The sequence below is a fragment of the Cricetulus griseus genome, chromosome 3 (genome assembly GCF_003668045.3).
Source record: "Cricetulus griseus strain 17A/GY chromosome 3, alternate assembly CriGri-PICRH-1.0, whole genome shotgun sequence".
Taxonomy (NCBI): Eukaryota; Metazoa; Chordata; class Mammalia; order Rodentia; family Cricetidae; genus Cricetulus; species Cricetulus griseus.
This window is the reverse complement of record NC_048596.1, coordinates 195,102,269-195,122,350: the sequence shown is the minus strand read 5'-3', so window position 1 is coordinate 195,122,350 and position 20,082 is coordinate 195,102,269. Positions and strand designations below refer to the sequence as shown.

General features: G+C 43.0%; 1 protein-coding gene across 1 annotated transcript in view; it reads right to left on the bottom strand.

Annotated features, from left to right (window-relative positions):
- Cdh13 (cadherin 13) overlaps window positions 1-20,082 on the bottom strand; it is a 997,178-nt gene that overhangs the window by 834,071 nt on the left and 143,025 nt on the right. Inside the window, 1 exon segment of the mRNA XM_035442709.1 lies at window positions 2,728-2,772. Within this exon segment, the coding sequence (XP_035298600.1) occupies window positions 2,728-2,772 (45 nt within the window).

Here is a 20,082-nt window from a genome sequence, read left to right as displayed (position 1 = left end):
TACTGAGACAATCTTTTTAATATTTCTTCTAGTATCCAGGTGGCTCTTTGATCCTTCAACTACGCTGAGGGTTGAGTTTTCAACCCTCAGTCTTTTTGTAACCATTGGCTACCTTCTCTGGGATTTGGAGTTCAAGTTCACAACTGTTTCCCTTACTGTATACTAAGAAGGATGTTATCACACAGTGAGTATCCCTCTGTACTATGTCCTGGGCAACTGATTCCAAGAATCATGTTTCAGTTGACTCTATGATTATCAATATGAAGAAACTGAAGAAAGGTTCACATAGCAGAAGTGGACTTCACATCCTGAATCATTGGATAAGAAACCTAATTAGTTTCATTTCTTTTTGAACAGTTTTATTGAGGTAAAACAGACAATAAAATCTGTATATTTACTGTGTACAATTTGATGAGTTTGATGTTGCGTGTATCCCTGATAATATTACCACATGGTAATGGTAATTATCTATTATCATGGTAATAAACATAATCCACCAACTCCAAATGTTTACTTATAACTATTTGGGTTATGTGTGTGCATGCATGTGTGCATGCAACAAAGCACTATATTTTAAAATATATGTATATGAGATGAGTGTTTTGCCTACATGTATGTCTGTGTACCAGGTGTGTGTGTGTGGTTCCAAAGAAGCCAGATGAGGTTACTAAACCCTGGAACTGAAGTTACAGATAATTATGAACTAACATGTAAGTTATGGGAACCAAACCTGGGTCTTCTGGAAGAGCAGTCAGGTCAGTGCTCCCGTTTAACCATCTTTCCAGTTCCTACACTTACTTTTTAAAAAGTATACCATAAATATCCTTAATTATAAGCACTGTGTCACACAGAAATTTCTAGAACTGTGCTTCATGTTCTGTAACTGAAATGTTAATCTACCATCTTTCTACTTCTGCATCTATAAACTTGATCACTTCGGATTCTCACATAAGTGGAACTATGTGGTCTTGTTCTTTCCATACTGACTTTTCTTGCTTGTGTAATAGCCTCCAGGTATGTTCATGGCATCACAGATAGTAGGCCATCCTTTTTGTAGAGAAAAATAATATTTAATTATATGACCCCCCCAACTCTACACTGCATCTAAGAGATTGACAGTAACACAAGAACATATGAGCTGTTCTCTACATTTCCATTTCAACCAAATGAAGAGGAATGGACATCCGACCAATGCGTTGGCATTTAGAAAATCAAGTCTTTGTAGCTCAGAGATTCCAAACAAACACTGCGGGTATGAGCCTGGGGTGTTGTGAAAGTCAGTAGCTTGGGAAGAAAACAACTTGACCTTTAGTAGGGGCTGCAGAGATGGCTTTGTCTGCACACTGTTTGCTTTGCAAGCATGGAAACCTGAGTTTGATCCCCAGAACTCATGTGAAAAGCCAGGCACCACAGTGCAAACCTATAATCCTAGCTTGTGATGGCAGGCAGAGACAGGAATATTCCTGCTTGGTAGCCAGCCAGGGTAGTTGTTTCAGCAAACTCTAAGCCAATGAGGAGATCCAGTCTAAAACAACAACAAAAAAAAAACATGTAGGGGCTTGGAAGATTGCTTAGTGGGCAAAGTTCATGCCACACAAGCCTGGCAACTTGAGTTTGGAGCAGCACAAGTGTCTATACTCACAGGAAATTTCCTGCAAGGAAATGGGAGGCAGAGACAGGAGAGTCACCTGGTGCTTATGACACAGGTAGACCCACATACTCAACAGTGAACAAGAGAGACTGTCTCAAACATGGTGGAAGGTAAAGCTTGACACTAGAGTTGTCCTCTGACTTCTATACATGTGTCACGACATGAGTGCTCTCTCTCTCTCTCTCTCTCTCTCTCTCTCTCTCTCTCTCTCTCTCTCTCTCTCTCTCTCTCACACACACACACACACACACACACACACACCATGTTGGAAATCTAAAGAATGACACCTGATGTTATCCTCTAACCTTTACATGCACACAGATATACACAGCTGTACACACATGAACATACAAAGAAGGCCCAATAAACAAATATGAATGCATATACTGACAAATACAAATGAATGTGTACTCCAAGTTGTAGATACCTATAATCATACACACACACAAAAAAAAAAAAAAAAAAAAAAAAAAACCACCTTGTGTTCAGAAAGCTATTCCTGTAGAATGGACATGCCCCTCAGTGAGATGGGGGTGGTGACCAATAGCTTCCAAAAGTTGAAAATATCATCTTCCATCAAAGCCACATACAACATGCCTACTTACTAAACATGACAGTTCAGTGATATGGAGCTCTGTACAGCACAGGTGATTCCCTTCATGACTCTGGAGCTGACTGAGAGGCAAGGCTAGTTAGCTCCACTGCAAGAGTCCCTGACCACACGTGGTGAATACCCTGCACATGGATCAAAACTCAAAATTCCAGTTGGTTTTTTCTTTTTTTTTCTTCTTCTTCACCCTCTGTAAAGTGAAACAAACAAAAAAGCCTCGAAGTTGGAGCATCATGAATCATGGACTCTTTGTGTCTTCCAGGGATATGCTAGCTGACTTGAGAGTCACGGTATTCATCATAGTCTGGGTACCAGGTCAGTGAGAAAAGCCAGCCAAGAACAACAACAAAAAGCAAGCACTTCAGAGAAATCCCAGTATTTTCACAGAGCTGTAAATCTCATTCTGCCTGAACCCCATGGCCTGGCTGTGCTTCTAACACAGCACAAGGGAAGGAGAAAGTCAAACAGGACTCAGTGGATCCATTCCAGGCATCCAAGGGGATGATTTGGACTCCCCAAATTTCCTGGGTCTTTATTGTAAATCAAGGAAGAGGGTAAAGGTGAAGGACACAGACAAGAGTGATGAGGCTGACAGCTATCTGTCACTGTTGCAAAAGACACTGAGACAGCTCCTACAAATTCAAGTACGTTGGAAGGTTGGAATGTGCCAGGGCATCTCTGCAAGGGTCACATTCTTCACTTTTCTCTCTATGGTCAACTTTAAAGCATCCACCTAGAAGAAGGTCAGAAAGATTGGAAACTCCAGAGGACCAAGACAACTTCGGTGAGAGTGTGTCTTCTATATATGACATGAAAGTTGCATCCATTAAATCTCAACAATACAGTTGCCTAAACAACCTGAATAACAATACCAGGTGACATGCCAATGTGGATGAACAAATCTCAGAAGGCCCTACCTTCAGATGAAGGTCTACAGCAATTAATGATGACTGAGAGAGGAAGGAAGTCTGCCCCGGAGATTAGCCCCCTAATCAGTTCCCAGTACCAAATAATCATCCCTAAGATCATATAAGTTGAGCTATATTAAGTGGACTCAGTGAATGGCATTTATATATTTGTTCATATACATATAGTGATATTAAAGAAAAAGAGGTGTGAATTTGAGAGAGAGTAGGAGGTGTGGAAAGAACTGGAAGGAGGGGGACAGGGGAAATGGTGCAAATACACTACACATATACAAAATCTTTTAAGATGACACACACCCAAAATATCCATCCAATCTTCATTCATTTCTCCCAAGTATGTTCTTGCCTGGTGTGCATTTCTTAGGAGATACAGCTGGAGAGACAAAACCCAATGTGCAAATTCTGGAATTGGGCACATGCATCCATGTATTGAGCATCCTTATAAGAATGTGTGTGTGTGTGTGTATGCGCACGCACACACATGTGTTGGGAGGAGAAGAATTCTTTTCACCATGCTTCAGGGACCTACCAGGATGGTAGAATACAGCCAGAGACAAAGGGACATTTTGGCCTTCTCAGCAGGTCCTTTAGTTCCTTCTTTAGGAATCATTGAGGTGGTTATCCTTCCCCACTGTGCTTCTGTGCATTTTGCAAAGCTGAGGAGGCTGCCTGAATCCTGGGAGAAACTCAGCAATCTCAAAGCTAACAAGTCGAAGACCTGGACGCTCTGGCATTGCCTACCCCCATATTGTCTGTCTCCTTCCCATGAGCCCCTGAGTGCCTACTTGAGTGATTCTTGCATCAGAGGAGCATCTGTGTACCCCACCTGCTACAACAACCAATTGGAAGTACCAGAAGATTATGACTTCCTGGAGCAACCTTTACTGTGTGAGGGGGCTGCCAGAGTCATAGGCATCACACAGTCCTGAGGTGGCAAACGCAAGGATTTTAAGTACTGACATCCATCTTTGCACCAGAGAGGTAACAGGTAAGGAACTCTGGGCTACCTACCTTTGAGTTTAAGGAAGCCCTTTCTCTTTCCTCCATGGCTTAGTGGTATCAAATATGCTGAACAGAATCAAAATAAAGGAATAAGATGCATCAAAATGCATGTGCCTTATTTAAATAATTGAATACTGACTACAAATGAGCGAAATAACATAACTCCCTATGACTCTGGGCTTCTCATCGGAGACTCTCAAATCCCAGAACAAACTTTAATTAGCCCAGGATCGGTATTCCTTTGGGTTTTAGGTAAATCTTGTTTTCTTCATTTATATGATGAGATGTGCAGTATTTGACTGGCATGGCCAAGGGCAAACATCATGCAAATATATGTAAATATACATAAATCATGTATATCTGACCACAAATCCATTATTTCAAAGAATCATCTAAGATGAATGATTTTTAACCAATGTGGCCATGAGTGTGTGTATGTGTGTCCATGCACGCACACATGTATACATGTTCTTCTGATGTGGGTACAAGGTGATTGAGCATCACCTTGAACTTGGAGGCAAGGCCTAGAACTCTGTGAGTAGGGCAGGCCGGCCGGCCAGAGAGCTTCAGGGATTTATTTATGTCTGCCTCCCAGGGCTGGGATTACATGTACCACCGCATCCATCTTGTTTCTTTGAGTTCTGGGGATAGAGCTTACTCATATACCCATGTTTGCACAGCAGGTGTTTGACCTGCTGAGCTATTTTCTAGGCCATGAACTTGTCTTGACAGAAGAACATGAGAGCTTTTTCCGAAGAGATCTCACTTAATGATTGAGATCTAAATTCCTCATTCACAAAGGTTGAGCTTTGGGCATTAATTTCAAATTTGACTAGCCAAAAATGAAAAACATAAATAAAAAGCAATATTTAGAAAATTATTGTCATTAAGGTGGAAGAAATACAATTGTTAGCAATAAGTCAAAGAGTCTGCCATCTTGTAATCTGCGTGACAGCTGCCATGTTCACCAAGCGGGGCTGGAATTTCATCTAAGTGCACTGGGCAGGGCCTGGGTCAGCATCTACTTTGAAAATAGATGCTGTGTGCTCACACCAGTGTATCAAGATAACACAGCAGCTTCATTATTTCTACTTACGAGCCAATAAATTGTCCAATTCTGACAGCTAGAAGCCTAGTGTGTAGTTGCCATAAAGCCAAAATCTATAACATCAAGAGATACCGAGACATATGTTGGAATGAAAAATCTACAGCTTGTGTGGATTTCAAGTTGAAAAATCAAATTCAAGAGCCTCAATGCTTTTTCCCTACTTAAAAAGCACAAAACATTTTTTTTTTCTATTTGAACGATGTCTCTGTTAATTATGAATACACAAAACCACACACTGAACCAGAGGACACTCAGAAGTCCAAGTGAATCGACGGTGAGAGCTTCCATTTATTTCTCCCTTATTACAAGGAGGGGTGAGTAATGTTAGGGACAGTGAAGTGTTTGCCCTGATGGTGTCCCCTCCACAAGCCACCTCCAAGAGCTAATGAGCTTGCACAGAAAACTGCTGGGAGCATCTTGATATTAGGGTTAAAAGCCCATCTTATGGTAAATTACGCTACACTCTAATTTGGCAAGAGTAAATGATTTGTAGTTCAAGTGGGGATTTGGTGCCAAGTTCCTAATTTGGGCTTCAGAAAATATTTCAAGACCAACTTTCATTAACATCAGTTTACAAATGAATTATGTATAAGCAACTGAACTGAACAACAGCAAAGTATCATGCATTGGGCTTTGCTTTTGTCACTGTCTAGATTCATTTCTTTATAAATACAATGGTAAATGTTCCACACTTTTCAATACAATGAAAACACAGAAAAGGGGTATAAAATTGAATTATCATATATATATATGATATATATATCAAATATATATATATATATATCATATATATATATATATATATATATGATATATATATATTTCGCTGTTCTAAGTGGACTTGTTGGGTTTGAATAGTCCTAAAATTTAGTGTTCACTGAGGATTCTGGTAGTAGATAACCTGGCTTGGAATCCCACGAAGTCCTAAAAAGATCCTCATCTTTGATTGAACCACTTCAGCTGTCTAGCCCTAACCTTTTTTTTTTTTAATCTGAAAAATGAAAATTAAGACTGTGCTTAACCATGGCAGTTATGGCTACTATAAAGGTGATCGTCATAAACACTCAGTATGCATACTTAGCCCAGAGCCTAAAATACATACTTAGCCTAGTACCCAGCATGTACACTTAGCCCAGTATCTAGCACATACAAACGGCCCATAAATTCTGGGTAGTATGCTGCATCTCATGACAGTGATGATGACAAGGAAGACTGATAGAGGGATGACGGGAAGTGTCTCCTGAACACTTGTCTGTTACATGCCTTCAAATAATCTAAAGAACGCACCAAAATCAAATAAACACCATTAGAATCAATTGAATGATAAACACGTCCTTCTCATGGTCTTTTGGGCTATTGCAGCCCACTACACGAGAGACACCCCTGTAGCTGTCTGTGAGGTGGAAGATATTGAAGTCAAATACAGTCATCCTTGGGCCTATGGGAAGGAAACCTTTATGGGTAATCCAAGTAGAAAGAGCCAGTGCAGGTTCCAGGAAGCTAGGGTCTTTGCTCATTGTGTTTATCACTTTTGCAAACATCAGACTCCAAATTGCCCCTCAAGAGTCATGCTAGCAAGCTACAGAAGCACTGGGCGAGCTATGGTCAATGTCTCTCTTCCAGAGGAAACCCACAACTAAAATAAAGCCTGAAGCAAGCACAGAAGCCTCCTTAAATGCTGAGCACTCTTTGCTCAGCTGTGGATGTAGCTCTTAGACGCTGGCAACCCTGGAATTTTTCCTCACACCCCCAGGCCCCACCAGGAATCTTCCTGATTCCAACCTGGGGCACACTAGGGAATTACAGAGAGGCAGAGAGTGGAGTGTGTGTCTATGTCTATTTTATGCTTCTTCATTTAGCTCCCTTGCCATGGCCCAGTTGGGGTGGGATGTGGTGACCCTGCTGGAACCTTGCCAGGGTCCTCTCTGTGAACTTGGAATCATCTTAATCAAGTACAGACCCCTGTCTAGCTGAAGTACGTTTCCCAGTATAGCTCAGCCAGTTTCCCAAACCCACTGCTGGCCCCTGTCCTCAGGCTTGACTGGGCACTTAAGTATGGCAACTCCCCAGCACCCATAGACATTTGTGCAACTAAACCCCATTCTACAGTGGAACTGCAACTTCCCCAGCCCCTGATATGAAGGATGGCTTTCTAACTGCACTTACAACTCACATTAAAACATTCCTGCAGCCTCTGATCTCCATCCCTATGCAGTGGCAGGTGGGGAGTGATAACTGGAATCTTCACCCATTTCAGAAAACCTCATGCAGAAAGCTGAGCCTCACATTTCAGAAAGCGTTCCCAGGAAACAGGGAAAGCTTTCGTGGGCACATGAATATTTTAAGTAGTGTGGGAAGGGGTCTGAAATCAGACAATCCTGAGCCCTAATACTAGCTTATAGACTGCACTGTTCCTGCGAACAAGCTTAACTGCTTGATGTATTTGCTTTCCAGAGCTGAAAACAGGGGGGATGCAACCCAATGCCAGGGAGATGGTTCCCATTAGTGAGGTGGTATTAAGTGGAAGAAGGTACATTCAGTAAGAGCCACTTTCATGGCTCCACTTAAAACCCAGACCTGCAGAATACTGGGCCTGCGGTGTAATCACCAGAGAAGAGACAGTTGTCTCAGCTCACAGCTACAGGGGAGAGGAGGCGTCTCCTTACTGTGTGACAGCTGAATGTTATCTTAGTCTGAACATTCATAAAAACAAAACAGACTTAAGGCCAGCCAGCAGTGAGGACACACAGCCGCAGTCTGCTGAGGAGGCTATAGTTGTTTCAGCTGTAAAGAAATCCCATGATGGGGTTAAAAAGTATGTGTGTGTGCATGCACTCACATGCATCTAGACCTAGGCATGACATGCACATATTACATATAAATATAGTCATGCATATGCAAATGCATACACACATATGCGATACACATGCACACATACACACATTCAATATATGCTCACAAATACAAATATAAACAAAAAGATGTATGTGTATACATACAAACATTTGCATGCATGCACATACACACATAAATACATACATGGATGCATAAATATACACAGACACACACGTACACACAAATAAATATACTCTCACAAATACACACATGCACGCACACACAGACTATGGACGTGTGACTCTGTGCCCTTACAAATTTACCAGTGGGTTCTCACACAAATGGCAGGTATGTCTTTAATGCTGAATCGAATCATTCTATATGCCTAAGCTTAAATATTTTACCTTAACATGAAGGTAGCAAGCAACTCTTTGGGTGGGTAGGGGGCCTGCTTTTAGGTCCTAGATGAACACCAGTGTTGATGTGAGGTGGTGAGCCGGTCTCATTTCTTAAGATCATTTAGATACGTTGATAGACCTGTTCAGATCCATTCAGATCATTGCCTGAGTGATGTGACAAGAATTTTCCAGAATCTTGAGTTAGGTGTTAGGTTATTAATATCTGCCCTTGAACTGCTTTAAGGTCTGGTGGCAGCAGAGCCTGCTCATTTTAGGGATTTGTGCTAATGGCACATAAGGGGCAATGGTCTTCCTGTGGCCACTGATGTCCTTGCTCTGCATTATTCTTTAACCACCGTTGCCCTGTTGAGCTTTGTACACATGAGACTGCAAACCCTGGGTTCTCTTAAATCACTGTGGTGGTAAGCAGTGGATGGCATCACCATTCTTTCTCACCTCATGGAAAAGCTACCACACATTATTCCACTAGGGAAGTGGGTGTTTATCTCATCTGTACTTCGCTCAGCTTTCAACCCAAAATTCAAAACAGTAAACAATAACTCCTGTCAAGTATGTATTGTCAGATGGTTCAGGTCTATCACACCCTCATTCTATAAAAGGAAGGGCTGATGACATCCTGTACCCAATGACCACCTAGTCTTGGTGAAAAGGCAAAAATCCACACTCAGCCTTGCAGGGCAGATGGTCCACAGCACACTCAGACAAAGCCATGACAAAAACCTGACATGTTTTTGTTACCCATGTAGTGTGGTTGCCATACACTCTAGCATTCCTCCAACTCCTTTCTGCTTCTGGGATCACCCTCAGTCTCATAATAGCTATGCAAGTGACCTAATATTTGTCACAAAGCAGGAAAAAGATGCATACAGCCTCTAGAACCCAAAGTCAGTTGTCAAGCATTCAGAGCTCAAGTTCAGAATGCTTAGTAGCCCAAGTCGTCCTGAGTGGTCCTAGAAATCAAAGGGGAGAAAGAGAATCTCTGAGAATGGTTAACACAGGGAAATGTGCTTTGGAATGAGCACTCCACTGGGAAGAGGACTTACCACCCCTCCTAAACACACACACAGAGTAAGAGCATAACTCCCAGAGTGTGTGGCCTGGAATAGAAATTTCTATCTGGTTCTCTATGAAATAATGTATGGATTATTCAGGGGTGCCCATTGGGGTGTTGCCTCAAGTGATCCTAAAATTAAGAGCTGAGAGTGCTGAGCATAGTAGAATAGACTTAATAATCTCAGCATCTGGTGGTGGTGGTGGTGCTGAGGCAAAAGGATTAGTACAAGTTTGGATCCAGCCTCGTCTGTATAGCAAGGTCCTTTCTCAAAACCAAAAACAAAGAAAGAGCTAACAGGAAGTGAAGTTGACTGAACATACTCCCTCCTCCGGGGCCACAGGGGGCAGCAGGAACTACAGTGGTAATGAACTCTGCTTCTCTCCAACTGAGTGCACCTGACTTTTCTTACATTAGCTGAATTGTGCTTGGGCCTGCTGCTCCCTTCCTGGAATGTGGTCTTCCTCTGTGAGAAGAAGGCATGTTTGCTTCATTCTCAGGGAGACTAAGAGAAACAGACAAGAATATGGTAACACACCAGACAGACGAAGCCACCGTGAAACTATTCACAACAAGAGAGCAAGGCTGTATGCATCTTTTTCAACATTCTGCATCCCAGTGCCCAAAAGCATTTTTGGAAACTGAGTCAAACCCAGAGAAATGGCCCAGCTGGTAAAGTCATTTGCTGTCAAGCTTGGAGAACCTGGGTTCCAGCCCCAGGACCCACCTGATAGAAGGAAAGAAGTAACTCCTTAGCGCTGTCCTTTGAGCAACATATGCACACAGTGGCAAGTGTGCATGTGCACACACATACATAGAAACATGCATGCCTGCACAATACACACACACACATACTCTCTCTCTCTCTCTCTCTCTATATATATATATATATATATATATATTAATAATAATAGTAAGTTTAAATATTAAAAAAACATTCATTCATGCCTAGACCTGTTGCTAACTACTGGACCTAGCCTGATGTTGTCCTCTCTGGCTACAAAAAGATGTGAGCCAGATGGATAGGCATTGTAACTGGACCCCAAAAGGCCACCAAGGAAGGATAGAGGCTGTGCTTCTTCACTCTGAGACTACCCATTGCTTCTCCGTTGGGTGGGGAGGCAGGAAGCTCTGGTGTAGATGAGACACTACAGAGTATTCTGTGGCTCTGTTTTAAATCCCAGATCTTGGAAACAGATTGCCTTCGTGTCAATGAAGATAAGAGGAGTGAGTTCACATGTTCCACGAGAGAGGATGCAGGCAGAATGATCAACTTGGAAGAAACTAAAGTTGGAAAATTGGTTTAAATTATTCTACAACTTTAAAATATCATAACTGCTTCAGAGTTCTGAAACAGGAAGGCTAAAAGGGTTTTGTGTTTACAGGGTGTTTGCAAAGATGTGACAATACCACTATTCAGCTCAGTCAAAGAGAATTTGAGCATCAGAGACAATACAACTGCATTCCAGCTCCAGAGTATTTTCTGAATGAACCAAATATACAGTGTGTGGCCTGGGCTAGTCTTTGCAGCCACTTCTGGAAGGATCATCAGGCCCCTGGGGAGCTTACCTCTGGAGAGAAGCCATTGAAAAGATCCCCAATCAACTCCTAGTTTTCCCCAGGGGAGAGGGAAAAAAAGAACTATTCAGAAATTCAAATATTTTAAAATTGTGTTTTTTTCCCCTAGTACACCGTGCAGTTGTTTGTTTGTTTGTTCCTTTACAAAGCTGGTGAGTGCGAGGAGGGAGGGCTTTTGTTGTCATTGTTTATCCCCCTTTCCTGACTGGCTTTTCTTCCAAGGGGCTTCTATGGGGTAATTGCATTGCAACCCTGCAAAGCCTGAGCCACTCAACCCTGCAAAAGCTGTGACTTAAGGCCACTCACTGCTGCCTCAGGCTGCCTGCCCTTTACATTTCTGACTTCAAGGGGAAACTAGGGGTGCCCATCTTCCAGCCTAAATGGCTGCCCAAAGAAGCCACTAGGTCTTCTAGTCTCTATCCCTCACAGGCCTTTCAGGACATTGAGAAGGGGTTTGGGAGTGGCCCTGTTGATGCCAAGCATCCTCAGCGGTGCAGTCATTTACACAACAGACAGGAAGGAAGAGGCTTGCAGAATAAAATGAGTGATGCCAGGGCCAGGGTTTTCTCTGTTACTATATTGGGTATAAAAATACTTTGAGGGGTTTGACTTTTAAATGATGTGGCCTAGCAGGGGTTCACTGAGCACAGGCAGACTGACACGGAAATAAGCATATTCATTCAGGAGAATGGCCTTTGCAACTTGAGGTACCAAACTCAATTGGATAATGAAACGCTGAGAACTCCATGGGGTGTTTTTTCACCTCTATAAAGAACATTCAATTAAATTCTTTCTCATTTGGACAGGAGGAGTGGAAGAGGTTCCCCCCTCCCTTTTCTATACAAAGTATCTTCTTGGCTCTTGGCCCATTTTTTCTCCTTCTTTTTGTTGCCTTTCTACTCCCCATCATAGAGCACAGTGTCTGCACACCCTGCCTCTTCACAGGTTGATGGAAATTCCCCATGTTGCTCCTGGAGATGCTCATTACCGATAAGCTGTACAATGGCTTTGCTGGGTGATGCATCACAGTGATGCTTCCAGAAGCTTCTGAAGCCTCCATTTCATGGGCCACTTGCTTGGATGATTCTAAAATGCCTTAATGCTGTGAAGGTTGCATTTAACGTAGCCATCTGTGAATAACTCCATCAGGGCACACTGAAATCCAAAGTCAGAATGCCATCCTGCCCCATCTGGATCATAAAGAGAGAGATTTCCTAGCTTAGGGGTTCAATACTGGGGTCCTTCCAAGTACATGGGAACTTGGTAAAGCCTGATGAATGCTGCATTTTGTTTGTGAACTTCCTACAGACATGTTAGGAATTATGTCACATGACCTATGTATAGTCAGGCTGGGATACAAGAAACAGACGAAAGGCTCCTGAAGACAAGGCCATATATTTATTTATTATTTATACTGTTTTAATATTGGAAGACTGAGGGTGAAGGCCAGGACCTTGCATACACTAGGTAAGTGGTCCACCACTGAGCTACCTCCCCAGCCCAAGAACGCATATTTAATTCGGTTCAGTTCACCTGGATTGAGGTACTGCTTCTAACTAGGCTTTGACTTTGGGTTGAAGATATGCTGATATACACAATAGGACATCTATCCAGAATAAAGCTTAAGGTGAATACAGCTTAAGTCCCACAGGCTACAGGAGCCCCAGGATAGCTAAGAATAGGCCAAGACAAAATCACAAATGTGCTTAAAACATTACCATTATGAGATATTTTTATAAGATTAAAACGTTTTTCAATTGTACAGTCTGCAAGTGTGAACTCTGCAAATGGCAATGTTATGCCATAATGTCAAAAGGTTAGATGTGCCTGGGAGTGGGGGTGGGGTTTATAGTCAGAGCAGGAACTTAGACTGGAGTTAGAGACTCATGAGGAACATGTAAACAGTTTTTAGGAAGTCTGTACAGAAAGCTAACGGTGCCTCTGGATAATAGACCAATGTATGTTTTTATTTCTGTATCAGATTCAAAGAGAGCTCTACCACCCCCACCTCCATTATAACACTATCTGTTAGGCTGGTATCTTTATTCATGGTCTAGTCCCTAGCACATGAGAATAGGTGTTGAGTGAATGAATGGTGAATGGCCCTTTGAAAAATGACAACTTCCATGCTAGGAGGCAGACAGACCAGCCCAGGGAGCAGGAGCTGTGTGATACCAGGACAAAGAGATGTTGCAATCAGAAGCAACAATAAACTGAGACCAGGAAACTAGGGAAGGTTCCAAGCTGGACAGATCTTGTGAGGAGAGGGTCATATTTTATTGGCTAGAAGCTCAGCACTGATCCTACCTCCAAACAAAAGAGTTATAGGGGGCACAGCCTTAAAACATAGGAATGCAGGAGTCGTGACAGCCAGCCCTGTTGTGAGCAGACACCATTCTCTCTTCATGCTTATTGAGCCAAAGAGGTTTTATATGACTGTTAATATGTCCAAAAGCCCTATTCAAGAAATATTGATCTAAAGGATTCTGGAAGGCCAGGCGTGTGTGTGTGTGTGTGTGTGTGTGTGTGTGTGTGTGTGTGTGTGTGTGTGTTGTTGTTGTTGTTGTTGTTGTTGTTGTTGTTGTTATTGTTGTTGTTGTTGTTTGACTCTAGTGGGCAGATATCCCACCAATTCCAGAACTGCTGAGACAGTAAGCAGTCTTCCTTACCTAGTGAACAAAAGGTAATGGAGATTTTTCCACACAGAGAATGGCACAGACTATCAGGGAAGTCCCTTGACTGCCTCCCTCCTTAGGAGCAAGCCCAAGACAGTTGCTCATAGAGGAGGAACAGAACTTTGCATGGGGCTTCTTCAGAGCTTTCAGTCAGGAACATAGGATACAAAGACTGACAAAATCTGAAGACTATCTAGAAATTCATAGGACAGGAAGAAGCCACTCAGACCCCTCAGCACTTTTCAAAACACCAAAAGCCCTAATCTTAAAATAGCAAATATTTACATTTTAAAGAATTAAATCTTAAATATTAAATTTAAAAATAAAGTATTTGATGTTTCCTTCATGACAAAAATAATTACCAAAACAAAAAGCAAAACAAAGGAACAAAAACCAAGTAGACTCGTATTAATAGAATTAGGTGTGTCCTGCCCATCAGACTACCCAGTCATCCTCATCAGTAAATTCCCTAGAATGTTATCTGAAAATCTTTCTTGCTCTCCCTCAATAAAAGTTGGAAGAAAACTAGCCCCTGGGAGATGAAATGTCCTTTCACTGACACACCAAACCTAAGCCCGTTGCTCTTGGGCCTCCTTGAGATGACCCTGTGTGACAGCATACAACAGCCTCTCTGAGCTTCCTTCTGGTCATGCTAACACCCTCCCTGGATAGGCTTGCAATTGCTGTCATTGACTCCCAGCTCAGGGACTCAGACAAAATTAGCTCTTTGTGTAATTAACCAGGGGAACACTTAGAGTTTGTGACATCTCTAATTTCTCTGAGCAATTCAACCACACAGAAATGGAATGACCACCAGCTGTCTCCGGAGCCCTCAGGGTACCTTGAGGGTCTGGTGGGAAGTGAACTTCTGAGAGAAATGGGAGGAAGCCAAGCACAGGGCTGGGCAAGAGTGGTTATATCACTTTCGAGTCTAACTCAGCGCCTTGGCTCTCAGAATAGCCAGAAACAAGCAATACTGTGAAAGAAAATTCCTTTAGAACCTAGAGGAGAGCTCAAAAAGGAAATGTACAATTGAGAAGCAGCCTGGTGGGAACTTGACCTGGAAGTTCGCCTCTACCTGGGCCCAAACCTTGTCTGTGTTCTCTCCAGAATCCGCCTACAAAAGTCGATCCAAAGGCTTAATGAGCCAAAAGGCATTTAGAGTCTCACATGTGAATTATGCTACGGATTCCTGCTTCTTTAATTGGATGCAAATAACATCACCTGGGCTTCACATCCCAGGATCCGTCCGGCTTTTTGTCACAAGGCACTTTAATGTACCCCATTCGGAAAAGCCTGGCAGGAGAGGAAGACATTAGCTGTGAGATGTGCAGGCTTGTGCCAAATTTGCGAACACTGGCAGCTAGACCTATAGATAGAATGAGGGGTAATTTCATGCAAATTCTCCCTGCTATTCCTTGAGTTCCAAGATTAGAGATGTCAGAAATGTAAGTGTGCTATTGCTTAATAACACAAAGAGCTCATTCAGGCTGATTCACTAAGCTGGGCCTTGAGATGGGAGGTGGTGAAGGCATGGAGGGAAGTTCCAGTGAGGCTGGAGGGTGCTGCTATGTACAGAGATCCTGGTTCCTTGTTGGGAAGTGGTGCAACTGAGCCACATCCAGGAAGTCTCTAGAAGGCTTGTGTGGTTCTGGCGTTTTGTGGTGCAGACAGATGTTTGACAGTAATGAGCTTGTGGGCTCTGGGATGAACCATCACTTCGGGGTTGGGATGAATCCCAGAGGACATGTACAGAGGACACAGACACACCTGACCTGTTTGGGGGGCTGAGTTTTCTCAGACACATTCTTTTACTTCCTCCATGTTTCCTAATGGTTTTGTGGGCACAGGCTTCTCCATACTCATAAGCTGGTTCTTATTAGGTCATTTTCTCTAGAAGCATCCTAAATGATCACTGGAACAGAAAGTTTCTCAAAGGGGATTTTAAAATCCTACAAGTCACACGAAATAATGACATTCTTCAGGTGACACCTTTGCCTACTCACAGGACTGGCACAGGATTCCATGTGAGTCCCTGGCACTTCTGATTCTGATGTTCGGGTAACCCTGAAATACCCATGGTTGGCCTTGAGATTACAAACCACACACTATCCCTCCATCCCTTGCTCTGTCTTTACTGGCTCACACTGTCATCCCTAACTTTCCTAGAAGAGGAAGAAATGTCGTCAATTAGGAACACACAAGCAGTTTCACAGATTATCAGATTTCCGGGAGAAAATGAATCTCAATCTAAACAGCAGATGCCTTCAATCAAGGTGACTTCCTGTGTACCGACATGGGAGCAGGCCCTGACTTCCACCACTGGCTGTGAGGCCCCAAGGAAACCCCGGAGTGTCCCTGGCCTGCTTGGCTCTCTTTTACTCATTTAGGACAATAAATGTTCAACCTATTTCTTAGGTTAAGTACAGGGATTGATCTGAAGGATGTTTATGCCTGTCACACAATAAGTGAAAAATAAATCATATTTACCAATAAAGCAGAATCACCTGTAAAACAAGTACTTAGAACATATCTATTGTTGTAGTTGTTGTTGTTGTTGTTGTTGTTGCTATTGTTGTTGTTGGCCCTCTGCAGTGGTAACTTCTTTCAGATAATGTAATGTGGTAAAAAATGGGACATTTGTTCAGACTCCGGAACATACACTGTGATGTTTCATCTGTTTTGAGTTGCATTTTATTTTGTTTTGACATTTTGATAGGTACCAATAGATTGGACACATCTGCCTATATACACAGACAAAATGAAGAAGTAGAACTAGTCATTTAAAAAAGCACAGAGCCTATTCCCAGGAGGATTCCACAGTCAGGCATTCACCTGGCCCAGCCAGAGACCAGTTCAAAGAGAGCACAGCCTTGGTAACAGATGATGGGGCCCATTTTATGATGTAAGACAAAAGGGCATTTGTTTGTTGGTTTGCTTGTTTTTAAAGTTATTTGTTTTATTTCATGGGCCTGTCTGTTCTAAGGAAGCATCACCACAGGGCACTAGGAATCCTCACATAGGCCCTGCCCTGCTGATTGACTCACAAGTGGGGGTTTGGCAGCTCAGTATTTATGGCCCCTGCCCACCCCCTCTTAAGAATTTTGAGATGCACAGATGTGTTCCAGGCAAGCCCAGGCAAAGGCATTCTCAACAGCAATTTTATATATTTTCAACCAGGTATGTCAATTTGGTCCTACGTATCATAAAATGCTTATCATGTTTTTTGAGATTAAAAAAAAAAAACAAAAAACACCAAACCAACAGGTGGGTGTGGTACTGAACACTCGTAAACCTAGAAGCCAGGGGGTGAGATAGATGGGACCTTGATTTAAGGCTGGCCTGGACTAAACAGAGTCTTGGTCTCAGACAGACACCACAAATACCCATCCCTTCATTTCTCTTCAGCTACTACAATAACAACCCTTGGACTCTTAGTTTTCTTTAAGGAAGGGAAGAAATTGTCCTCAATTAGGAATCCATGGATGGTTTTACTGATTTTCAAATTTGTAGAATAGAATGCAAGATTATGAACAGACAAATCTTAACCAATGTGGTATATATCATTGAAATGAAGAACGTGATTAATTAGTCATTTACTTTGGGTGATTTATCTTGTACCTCTTCCCACTGAGGTTAGAACTGCCTGCTGTGGACATCAGGTGTATAGTTCCATCATGCATACTAATCAGGGTCCATGGAAGTGGGGGCTGGAGGGAAGCTGAGTTCCATGGAACCCTATCTTAAAGTGCCAGATTGTATTAAACAGGCCTGGAGTCAAGAAAGCATCAGACCCAGAAAGGAAACATCTCTCTCTCTCTCAAGCTTCAGATTTAAGGCTGGAGTGCCATTTTGACCTCATCTCAATAAGAGGCACAGTTCTTCCTTCTCCCTACTTTCCCATTGTCCCTTGCAAGCCCCTAGTCAGTCCCCTTCTCTACCCTGCATGTCTGATGTACCCTCCATACAGTGGCTTTATGAAGTAGAAGAGACTTTTGCCAAGCATAGCTGACCTTGTGGTGTTCTTTCTTAAATTCCTAAGTGGCCAGTGGCTCTTTTCTGTTAGTGGATACCCTGGCACAGTCTCATTTAGGGCAGCTCTCCTGCCTCTTTACAAGGTTCTGTGGCTTAGCCATGTATGGCCCCAACACCATCACTTGAAGATCTAATGTTCAGACTTCTTCTCTTCCCAGGGACCTCCTGCTTGCAGGTCTTACCCATATGTCTCCATCTTGAACATGGCTTCTATCCAGAAGCTTTTTCTGCTTCCCCTTGCCCTAGAGACAGTTAGGAACTCCAAGGATGTCCTGTCATCTCCACTAGGGCAAGCACCAAAATTGTAATTAATTTTACAGTTAGTCATTAACAATATTCTTTTTCCTGGACTTTAACTGTAGAAAGAAGGACAATGGATGTGCTATAAATAGCTGCATCCTCAATCCTGGAACAACGAAATGTGCACCGAAGACCCTCCATAAGCAAGGGACTTAGAATAAGTGATTGATACAACATGAAAGTAGAGTGTAGAGAAGACCAACAGCTACTGCCTAGACCATTGCTTCTCCTTCCTGGGCACACAACTGGACTACATTTCCCAAAAGCCCTCACAGGCAGGAGTTAGCATGTGACCAAGGGAAAGGGAATACATGGGCCATATGCAGACAGAGACCACATAAATCTGTGGTACATGCACCTTCGTTGCATTTCTGCTTCCTGACTAACCAGAAGGAAGCCATCCTGGGTCACTTTGAAAGCCAATTGTTGGAGCCATCCAGCAGCCTGGTTTTCTGAATGACTTTTAGAAGGAAACATATGGGCTTGATTCTGCTGTCCAGAACTCTTGCATGGGCAGGACATAAACTTCTGTTAAACTACTGAAACTCTGGGGGCCTTTTTATTGCTGGGATTTGACCTCTCAGAGCTAATACATTAGAATTCTAATCAACTATTGGTGATGACAGAAAATGGGTGTGTCTTCCCCAACATACCCCCTCATATCCCACAAACATCTAGAATTTCCTATGGGTTTCTGTCAGAAGACATTAGTATATCTTCCTTTTTTAACTCTCCATTTGTTTCTTTCCTTCACCAGCTCAAGGAGAAAACATGAATATAGTGTGTAAAAAAGATCACTATTGCTCTCCAAAACCAGTGCCCCCACCACACACACACACACCCTTCCTGGGCACATAACTGAACTACATTTCCCAAAAGCCCTCATGGACAGGTATGATCATGTGATCAAGGGATGGCATAGTTATAGGCCACTTGCAAGCAGGCACAGAGCCCGAGACCTTGAGTTGCTTTGTGAGTCATCTATGACTACCCCTTAGAGTCCTCCCTTGTCTTCTTTATGTTGGGTCAGGCAGCACAAAGTCCTGGTATTAAAGAGCCTCTGGGTTGACAGGGAAGGTCTCCCGAGGCAATGTGAGGAGGACAGGGAGTCTCACCAAGCAAGCACTTCCATTTAGTTCAGCTCCAAGAGAGAGAAAAAAAACCTGTGAGGGGGAAAATGTCTGCTGACTTTTCAATAGGTAAAAGTTCTTTATCTTTGGGGGTTTTATCCGGTAGTTTTAGGACTGGGCCATGTCCTAGAGACCGCCTCTCTGTGCTCTCATGGTCTGATCTCTTTATTTCAAGCTGTGAGGAAGTCGCCAGACTCACTCCACAATGCCAGCTTCCCTGAGTGAGTTGATTGATGACTTATGTCTCCCCTTACCACCCTCACTGAGCCTAATCAGTCAGCCGGCTGGAGCTGCAAGGCCATGAGTCTGCTGCCACCCCATCCTTATCCCTAGAGGACACCTGCTCACAGAGCTGGATGCCTTTGGCCCTAAAGGGGCAGCCCAGAACATGCTCTGGCTCTGAGGCATTCCCTCGTGTTCCGGAAGCCTACCCCTAAGGCAGGAAATGTGCTTGGATGCCAACTCTGTGGTATTGTTAGAGAACATTTTCTCTCATTGAGCCACACCTGTTGTCAACAAGCTCTTGTTTCCACTCTGTTTAATCTCTGTAGAGGGAGGAGACTGTGTGGGTCTCCCGGCAATTTTTTTTTTTTGGCAGTGTTGGGCTCATAGCACCTGGGAAAGCTACAAAGTCTTGTTCTTGTTTGGGAGGTGGAGTTGCCCCCAGTAACAGCTGCTGTGTTTCAATAGAGACCCAGATGCTTCTGGGAAAGGTTTTGAGCAGACTGCAGTGCAGAACTGATAGCCAGGAACATGGGTTCA